The 9856-nt window shown below is 40.7% G+C and overlaps 2 protein-coding genes across 2 annotated transcripts in view; one reads left to right on the forward strand and one right to left on the reverse strand.

Moving 5' to 3' along the window:
• The window catches only part of LOC129187427 (GRIP and coiled-coil domain-containing protein 2), a 33915-nt gene extending 24422 nt beyond the window's left edge, over positions 1-9493 (forward strand). The window contains exons 18-24 of the mRNA XM_054786680.1: positions 171-292; positions 474-650; positions 776-984; positions 5492-5707; positions 5888-6027; positions 7532-7733; positions 7884-9493. Coding sequence (XP_054642655.1) covers positions 171-292; positions 474-650; positions 776-984; positions 5492-5707; positions 5888-6027; positions 7532-7733; positions 7884-7957 — 1140 coding nt within the window. The 3' untranslated portion in view covers positions 7958-9493. The remainder of the gene's footprint in view (positions 1-170; positions 293-473; positions 651-775; positions 985-5491; positions 5708-5887; positions 6028-7531; positions 7734-7883) is intronic.
• tmem223 (transmembrane protein 223) lies at positions 6105-7076 on the reverse strand. Its single transcript, XM_054786710.1, has one exon. The coding sequence runs from the start codon at positions 6936-6938 to the stop codon at positions 6201-6203; it is 738 nt and encodes a 245-aa protein (XP_054642685.1). The 5' UTR covers positions 6939-7076; the 3' UTR covers positions 6105-6200.
• Positions 9494-9856: the final 363 nt, after the last annotated feature.

Here is a 9856-nt window from a genome sequence, read left to right on the forward strand (position 1 = left end):
ATTTTTTTGGAGTTGACATTCTTCCTCCTAATATTATATTTTGAAATACATTTTGCACAAGTAGTTGTGTATTTTTGTTTGAAAAGGTGATATGCATGTTTTCTGAAGGCTAAATTTGGGTCCCTGATTTAAAGGTTACTTTACATAGCTGTTCATTATTTTATTCCTAGGCTGAACTTGTGACAACAACTGAGGAGTTTGAGGGTTATAAGGTGAGAGTGCACAATGTACTGAAGCAGCAGAAGAGCAAGCTCAACGAGCAGAATGAAAGCAATGCCAGCAGGCTAGAAAGGTAAGTGGAGTTCAGAGAGGAGACCATGACTGATATTTTATTTGTTTTTATCTTTCTGTTATCTAATGCTGCTATGTTGTTGTTTTCATTCAACGCTTGTGTTACGGCAGGTGCTACAGAAAGTAAATTACCGTAAGTTGGGCCATTCCGTGACTAAAATGATGTTCTGCATGTCTGCCAGAGAGCAGTTGTCGTCTCAGGTTGACCAGCTGAGGTCCAAACTGGCAGAGAACCAGAAGTCTCTGCAGAGCAGCACAGCGGATCTGCAGCAGCTCCAGAATGAACATGACACTCTGCTGGAACGACATAACCAAATCCTGCAGGAAAATATTAGCAAGGAGGCCGAGCTCCGTGAGAGGTGAGGTATTTTGAGTTAGATCGATAGATACTTGATCTCCAAGAGAGAAAAAAAAAAGTTACTCCTAGTTTGTCTTGTCTGGAATAAAACATACTGTACCTCCCATCCTCCTCCTCCTCCTCCAGACTGCTGTCGGTGCAGTCGGAGAACGTGGAATTGCGGTCGGAGGTGACTCAGGCTCAAACGGACTCGTCTTCAAATATTGAGGCCCAGCGACAGACCTACCGGGAGCAGCTGAGAAAGCTGCAGGACGACCACCGTGCAACAGTTGAGACGCTTCAGCGTCAACTGACCCGTGTTGAGGAACAACTGTTCGTCCTGCAAAATCAGAGCAGTGAGTATTCAGGGAGATTTTTCAACCATATCCATGAGGATGCTGAGTGTATTAACCATTTTTGAAACAGGAAATACCTCAGGTAAGCGCGACATTGATCTCTACATTTAGTCTTTAACCACAAACAGAGGGCCGGACATTCTCCTTCAGGATTTTTTGGTAGACAACAGAATTCATGGTTCCATTTATCACAGCAAGTCTTCCAGGTCCTGAAGCAGCAAAACAGCCCCAGACCATCACACTAGCACCACCATATTTTACTGTTGGTATGATGTTCTTTTTCTGAAATGCGGTGTTACTTTTATGCCCAATGTAATGGGGGATACACCTTCCAAAAAGTTTGACACTTGTCTCGTCAGACTACAGAGTATTTTCCCAAAGGTCTTGAGTGATCATAAGATGTTTTCTGGCAAAATTGAGACAAGCCATAATGTTCTTTTTGTTCAGCAGTGGTTTTTGTCTTGGAACTCTGCCATGCGGGCAGTTTTTGCCCAGTGTCTTCTTATGGTGGAGTCATGAACACTGACCTTAACTGAGGCAAGTGAGGCCTGCAGTTCTTTGGATGTTGTTGTGAGGTCTTTTGTGACCTCTTGGTTGAGTTGCCTCTGCGCTCTTGGGGTCATTTTGGTTGGTCGGCCACTCTTGGGAAGGTTCACCACTGTTCTCTGTTTTTGCCATTTGTGCCTCTCACTGTGGTTCGCTGGAGTCCCAAGCTTTAGAAATGGCTTTATAACATTTTCCAGACTGATCGATCAAATTGCTTTCGTTCTCATTTGTTCCTGAATGTCTTCAGATCTCGCCATGATCTTCTGGTCTACTTCACTTTGTCAGGCAGGTTCTGTTTAAGTAATTTCTTGATTGAGAACAGGTGTGGAAGTAGTCAGGCCCGGGTTTGGCTAGAGAAATTGAACTCAGGTGTGATAAACCACACTTTTCTACACAGTGCCAATTAGGTTAGGATTTTTTTCTCCCTTAATAACAAAAACTTCATTTTGTGACTAATATTGACTAATATTTAAATGTTCTGATCTGAAACATTAAAGTGTGACAAACATAAGAAAATTTTAAAAAATAAGAAATGAGGAAGGGGGCAAACACTTCTTCACACCACTGTATTTGAAAAAATTTCACTGTATTCCTGTTGGTCCCTGAGTTACGGTGTTCCATGGTTACAAAAGTGCTCCCGTAGATTAATTAAAAACTTAATTTTGGTCCGTAAATGCTCGACTCAAAATTAATTTTTGTCAGTAAATGCTCAACTCATTTGCAGCTACACAGAGTTAGTAAAATTGCTTAGTAATTAATGTTTTGCACTTCATTATGCCTCCCAAGCGTAAGGCAGGCTCTTCTGGTGGAAGTGTGCCAAGGAAAAGAAAAGCCATCACTATGGAAGTGAAAATGAACATCATAAAAATCTCCAGCGAGAAAAGAAACACCCACCATTATCGACCGCACTTATGGCCATCTTTCAGGATAAAGATGCTATCCTTGTGCATGTTAAAGGTTGTGCTCCTATTAATTCGACAGTGATAATTCAGGAGTGGTCTTATTATTGGCTGGAAGACCAGACTCAACATCCCAGTGAACCTAATGTTGATTCAAGAGAAGACTCAAAAGATTGTTTTGTTTCTTCTCCTGCCTCTTCTACTTTAAGGAACGGAACTCGTTTGTAACCCAATGACCACCTTTATTTGTACAGTAATCCCTCGCCATGTCACGCTTCGAATTTAGCGGCTTCACTCTATCATGGTATTTCAAAAATAAATAAACCATAAATCGTGCTGTTTCGTAGTTGAATACGACCAATTAGTCAAAAAATATGCATATATATAAGTAAATTCTACGTGCTTTTGCCGAAACTGTGTATTTTCTAGCACGGCTAAATGAACTAAAACAGATATAAGGCATTCAGAAGACGCATTCAAAGGTGTTGTGATGATATGTAGTATTCTACACTGGTCACTACGTGTCCGTAATGTTACTGTAATGTTCGGTGAGACACACGAGCACCAACAACAACAGGAACAACAGGTTTTTATTGCAGGCTTGAATTATCTCAAAACAGGCACAATAATCCATAACACGGGCTACTGTTGCTGTCGTAAAGCTAAAACTAAACTTCTGAACCAAACACATCACTTCCTGTCCACCCCCAACACAGATCCTTTAGCACTGGAAAATGCTTACAGCAACACACGAGTCTTATTTATAAATGTCTCTTATTGTGTCTACAATATTGTGTAAGTGTAAATGTGACTGCAGGGGTGTTACTACATGTCTAGAGGGCCCTAATAATGTTAAAAAAAATATATATATTTAGAAGGTCATAAACAGGTTTTCTATGCTCTAAAGTAATATTTTGCTTGTGTATATGAGTGGGTCGCCACTTACCAACCATGAGAAAATGTGGTTCCCTGGGTGAGACCAGTTTAGAACCCCAATCCTAGACAACAATACTATACTAAACAACACTTAGCCCTTGACTGGTCCCATAGAAATTGTCAAGGGTTTGAAGTTTTCTATCCATGAGGAATGATGCAGGAGAGAACTGCGAATGGCAGGTCGTCGGTGTGTTTATCAGTTGGAAGCTCATTCATCACTTCCCACACAGCTGTCGCGTGGAGTGAAACAGCAAACGCACAAACACACACACACACATACACACGGGAAGGGCTTGGAAAACATCGTGTGCTGGCGACCTTGCCCCCTCTGTACCCGCCTCTCAGTGTGGCGAGCAGCTCACAGTGGCATCTGGAGAGGCGCATCATTAGTCGCTTACACTTCTGCAGCTTTTCAATGGGGTCCAGTGGTAGTTCTTTCTTAATAAAGTGATATTCATCAGCCCCCTCTGCCAACATGTTTGTGTTTTACAATGACAGGTTTATTGTTTGTCTGTTTTACTGGTTCTACTGAGCAATCATGATGATGTATAATAATATAAAAGTGAAATATATACCAGGATGTCCGATAATATTGTCCAACCGATATATTGCTATATAATTAGATATCGGCCGATAATATTGGTCAGATTTTTCTTTTTTTTTTTTTTCCAGCCGATAATGATATTGGCATGCGAATGCGCTCATCAAACTGCACCATACTCCACGGAGCAACAAAGCTTGCTAGCTCATTATGTCCGCAGCCTGCAATTATTTCCAAGATTCACCTTCCGATTTTAAATATGAAATCTGTAAAGATTGTAAAGTGGTAATTATGCGAGGGGGGAGTAATGTGTCTTCCTTTTAATATTTATTTTAATATTTCTAATCAAATATCACACCTAAGCAAGAATTCCCCTGAGTCGCACACAGCTAGCCTACCTGCAGCAAAATAATAATTGTATTATGGTAGATTGTATAATGATAGATTGTATTCTATTGATACTTTGCACCTTACTTTGTTCTTATACAAATCTTTGTGCCACATAAAAATGTGCAGCTTCCCAAATTGCATTGTTGCTGTTGATAGTAGAACAAGTTATAATAGTTGACTAATGGACATAATATTAAAAACAAATGTGACACGTTTCTATAATTTAGTAGATATTGCAGTATTTGTCTTATTTTGCACAGAGTGTTTATTTGTTAAATGCATCCTGTGGCATCACAGTCGAAGCATGTGTTCATTCACCACACGACATTAGTTTGAAGAAAGAGCTGCTGCCAATATCAGTACAATATTGAGCGCCTCTAGAACTATACCTAAGATTTGATGAAATTCACACTATGTGTCGCTGTATTTTTCTCAAAGCTTTTCTCTCATATGTTACATAGACTGTTGCATTGTTTTTATATAGTTCACCTGCTACAGTTTTGTTTAAAGCTAGAAATCACAACCTTTTGCACTGTAAAAGAGGGATCAATATAACTGATCATGATTGTGGCTGTATTTTGCAGAGATGATATTGTGAAGCTTGAATTTGGTAACTAAAATATTTGAAGTGCAGGCAGAATTTTTGATACAGTGGTTGCATACCTAATGAGAGTCTAAACTGACCATATACCTGTACAGTATACTGTACAATGAACTGCTGCTCCCTATGTGCAAAAACCCTCTTCACATTCCTGTGCTTTATCATGTGTGGATCTTTGAAGAAGAGGCAGAACTTGAGACTGGAGTTGAAGCACTCTGTGTTGACAGAGCACTTGACGTAGGTTCATTAATAACAATCTTCTCTGTTGTCCACCACTTGATAAGCTCTCCTGATATGGTCACCGTAGTGTGGAGCAGCTGAATTTGTGTCTGCTGCCCCCTAATGTTATCTATTAGGTATAACAAGAGAAATACAATGCAGTATATTTACCCGGTGAGGGACTGATTTCACTACAGAAGAAAAATATTTGTCATATTTCAATACTGTCTTCACTGCACATTTGATAAAGAATGTATATTCTTGTTTCACTTATTTTTTTTTTGTCTACAATGGAATTGACTGTGGTTAACACACTGACCCTGTGTGTCACTTTTGTAACATTTAGATACATCTGTCCTTTTAACGCTCTCCCAGGTTCTGTGGTGGTCCAGTCCACCCGAAAATCTCTTGATGCTCAGCGCAGAAGTGCAGACCAGAATAATACGGGGCTGGTACCAGTGGTCATGAGTGACCTGCAGTCTATGGCCAGGGAGGAATGCGAGGGCATGGAGACCACAGAAAATGAAAGCTCCTCCCCTGCACTTCTACCTTCTCTGGAGCACCTTCTCACATTGCCGGACCCCAAACAAGGTACAAAGAAAGAGTTGCAACTATGCATTTACTTCATACACCGTTTACTTGCATCGTGTTATATACTATTCACAAAAGGTTTTAAAATATTTCTATTTTTTTTATGACTGTATTGCAGCAGCCACTTCTAATTACTCAAGAGATCGTTGTCTTTAATGATCTATTCATGTGGGCCCTCAGAGCCGTTTGTGTGGACTGTGGAGCCCACCAAGGAAGAGCTGAGTCACAAGCTGAATACAACTACACGAAGCCTGGAGCACATGAACAGCCTCCTGCATGAAACAGAGGCCACCAATGCTGTTCTCATGGAGCAGATCAATGTAAGTCAACAAATGCTTATGTCTTTTGCTAATGTGTGCCTGGTAGTCTCTGCAGTTGAGTAAACAAATGCTCTAGCCACTACTTGTGGAACTGTGGCAAATTGTGTTTATTTGTAAGATGACACATCACACAAATTAGGAGTTTTTACCCCAGCTTGGGAAAGAAAGTCAAATTAAACAGGCCGGTATGCCCCAACAGTTGTATCAAACAGTTTTGCATTGTTCAAAGTGCCATCTTTGTCCAAAAGAAAGTAGAACTTGTGGCCTTTAATTTTGAGGGGGATGAATGAGGGAGACTCTTGTCTGTGAGCATGGCAGGTGACCTGGGACAACGACACTGTTATTTTCCGGCCACGGCCCATTCCCAGGGGCGATTGCGTGGAAACGGACACCATCCTTCCACCTTTGTGTAAAACCACCTGGCTGACAGAGCGCCGACAAAACAAAAACCCCAATCCCAGAATGCCTGCTCCAATAGTCATACATCCCAGCGTGAAGCCGTACTTCCAGGTGCGGGATCCCAGGTTCATTTCAAAACTCCACATCCCAGCCAAGGCGGTGCTGGTGGGAGCTTTTCTTCCCCCCTGTCCCCGTGTAGCTCCTGTGTCTCTCAGGCCGGTGTAGGCGAAGTGGGCCAGGTACGTCCAGAAGAGGCACTGGCCGCCGCAGAAGAGAGACAGGAGGCGGAAGAAGCCTGTCCTGTCGTGTTCGAACAGGGTGACGTCTCTGGAGGGTTGCGTGGAGGTGCAGAAGCCGTGTTGTGACGTCTGCTGTTTGGGTGTGCCAACAAAAACACCCCTCCCCAAACCGCTGGCTGGAAACTTTGACCAACCTTGTGACAAGGCGTCTTTCAGCTTAAGAGTAATCAGCCTGGACGGCCATACTACTCCGCACATTCGCGCTAAGCTCATGTCGAAGAATATGTGTATTTTATGTGTGAAATAAGAATAAAAATAATATACGCCAATGAATTCTATACGCCGCGAGTAATTACTTAGATTTCAGCAAACTTGTTTTCTGTGACACCAAAGGCGCAGCCATGTTTAGTTTGTGACGTCACTGCGTAAAACGACGGAAAGCTCCGTTGACCAAAACTGTAGGCAATACATTTGGTATTCTGATAGATGACTTGTATTTTATCGTCAATGACCATAGAACTTAATAGCAGATTTTCAAATATGTGATTTTCAAATATAGGAAGGAATCATCTTTTGGGTAAATAAAACTAAGCCCAATGGACGTCATACATGTCAGTGTAACCATGACTGGAAGAAATAGGTTATCAAAAGTACTGAAATGCAATGGGAATATATTGTAGTGGTACAATATAATTGAGATACAAATATGGACATTTCCAAGGATTTCAGTGTGTTTTCGGTAAACCAGGTTTATTGTAGCGTTTGTTCCTTCTATATGTTGTTTTTAACCATACTTTAGGAGTTTTGAAACACTGACCATAGAAATGAGAAATGAATTCTACATTGCCACTGTGTGAATTCTGTAGCTGTTGAAGAGCGAAGTGCGTCGGTTGGAGCGAAACCAGGAGCGAGAGAAGAGCGTGGCCAACCTGGAATATCTAAAGAACGTCCTGCTACAGTTTATCTTCCTGCAGTCGGGCAGCGAGAGGCAGGCGCTGCTTCCCGTCATTCACACCATGTTGCAGCTCAGTCCGGATGAGAAAAGCAAACTGGCTGCCATTGCACAAGGTACAGTTGTCACTCTAATAAGAGGTTGATTCAGTCTCATTTTCACTCATATGGAACTATCACATTGTACATGACCTGGTATGTTGAAAATGGAATTTGCAAGTAATACTGGATTCAGATGTCTTAACTTTGGACCTGTGTGCTTTGCAGGTGAGGAGCAAGCATCAGGGAACCGGGGCTCAGGCTGGTCATCTTATCTCCACAGCTGGTCTGGGATCAGATAGATCATTACAAGGCCTGTCAGCACAACACTGTATTGTGTACTGCATTGAGCGGGCACTCAAACAGGGACAAATGACTTGAAGTTACAATATTTTGTAGGACAAAATAGAAGGGACCAAGGAATGTATAATGGCAAATACACTGATAGAAATAGGGAACACCAAAATATATAATTTTGTTGCATTATTTGAATTTGTAGCGGAAAAGTTAAATGGCATTTACTTCATACTAGTAATACTAGAGCTCATGAGACAAACAAAATAAACAAAAGGACAGGAGTGTTGGTCATACCTCACTTGAAGTCTGGTTGCTCAGTAACTTTGTGAAGCAACACTTAAGAGTCCATTTAATTCATCTACCATTCACTATTCCTCTTTATTCCCACTCATAGTTGCACTTGTCGAGCTACTAAAAATGGAGAATAGTGTCCACCTGACAGCACCATGACTTGGTCTTTCTTCGTGTGGGGAAACTTACCCAGTATGGACACGTTGTGGAAAGATGAACCAAAGCATAGAGGTAGTACTGTAGAGGTACAGTCCAGAGGTAGAGGTAGCATAGTCGATATTTTATAAATTTCCGATATTCTATTAAAATGAAAGAATGCTTGTAATGGTTTTGCATATGGAGCCGTACAATAGCGTAGAGTTAAAGGACAATTGCAGATACTGTATTTACGTACAATTTAAATCCACTCAAAACTTACTTCCATCCATCCACCCACCCATTTTATTTTCATGAAAAATAGTAACTCACAAAACATAACAGTTGTGATTATTGGACACCACATGATTTTTAGATATAAATGCATAATTAGCTTAATAGCATTTTATTCACGCAGACTAATTTGGCACCATACTGGAACTATAGCCTAGCCTCTTGCTTTGCAACTAGTGTGTGTTAAGAAACAACAGAAAGCGTTCTAGGCACTCCCCACGCTGGTTAACATGCGTGATGGCGGTGGATGCAAAAAGAAAAGCTCTGAATCCGTCCATTATTAACTTAGAGGATTAATCAGGCGTCATTTGTATTTCTATACAAATAAATGAACAAATCAACAGAGGCAATTGGATAGAAATCAAGAGTTATCTACAAAATGGTTAACAGAAATAATTGTTAATAATAGTTACTGATATTCTTGTTGTTTTTTTGTTGTTGTTAATTTGGTCTCTGCTTTCTATTTATTTGGCTCTTAGGCTTCATTGCGTTATTTAGTGCAGTGTAAACATGGTAACAATTTAACATGGTAACATTTAATTATTCGGTATTTGGGATAATTTTATGGTCACTTTTTTTGTCATTCCAGGCAGATTTTTGTGATTCCTTCAGCATTAGCGAATGTATTTTTATTCCATGCTTTTACACATATTAGAGCAAGTATAAAGCGGTATCCACCTACACCGACCTAACCCTTTTTTAAATCTGACCTAAAATGGGCATTACGGTGAATACAGCAGGCATTTGTAGGATACAATCATCATGAAAATGTGTGTGCAGCTAACACATCTCCTGTAAATAAAACACACAGTGCAACAACACAACTAAGATGTTTTGACATGCACATCTGTGTCAGCATCATGCTTCTCATTTCCTTTTAGGGCAGAGTCCTTTTCTTTCCATGAATGACTTTCTGTTGCTGTCAGAATATCCATTCCCTCCCATAAGAAGGGGGAGGGGTCATAAGGATGGCCTTTTAAGGGAAGAAATGTGCTTCTGCTTTAATGATGCATTCACAGGGGGAAACAACAAATGGCTTATGAATATGATGCAGGAAAGACATGCTACAATGCTTTTGCCTCCCGGCAGACAATATTTTACTCCTATTCAACTAATTGTTTCCCCAAATGTGCATCCATCTATCATACCTTTTTCTTTGCAGAAAGTGTAACACGAGAAGTATG

The sequence above is a fragment of the Dunckerocampus dactyliophorus genome, chromosome 9 (genome assembly GCF_027744805.1).
Source record: "Dunckerocampus dactyliophorus isolate RoL2022-P2 chromosome 9, RoL_Ddac_1.1, whole genome shotgun sequence".
Taxonomy (NCBI): Eukaryota; Metazoa; Chordata; class Actinopteri; order Syngnathiformes; family Syngnathidae; genus Dunckerocampus; species Dunckerocampus dactyliophorus.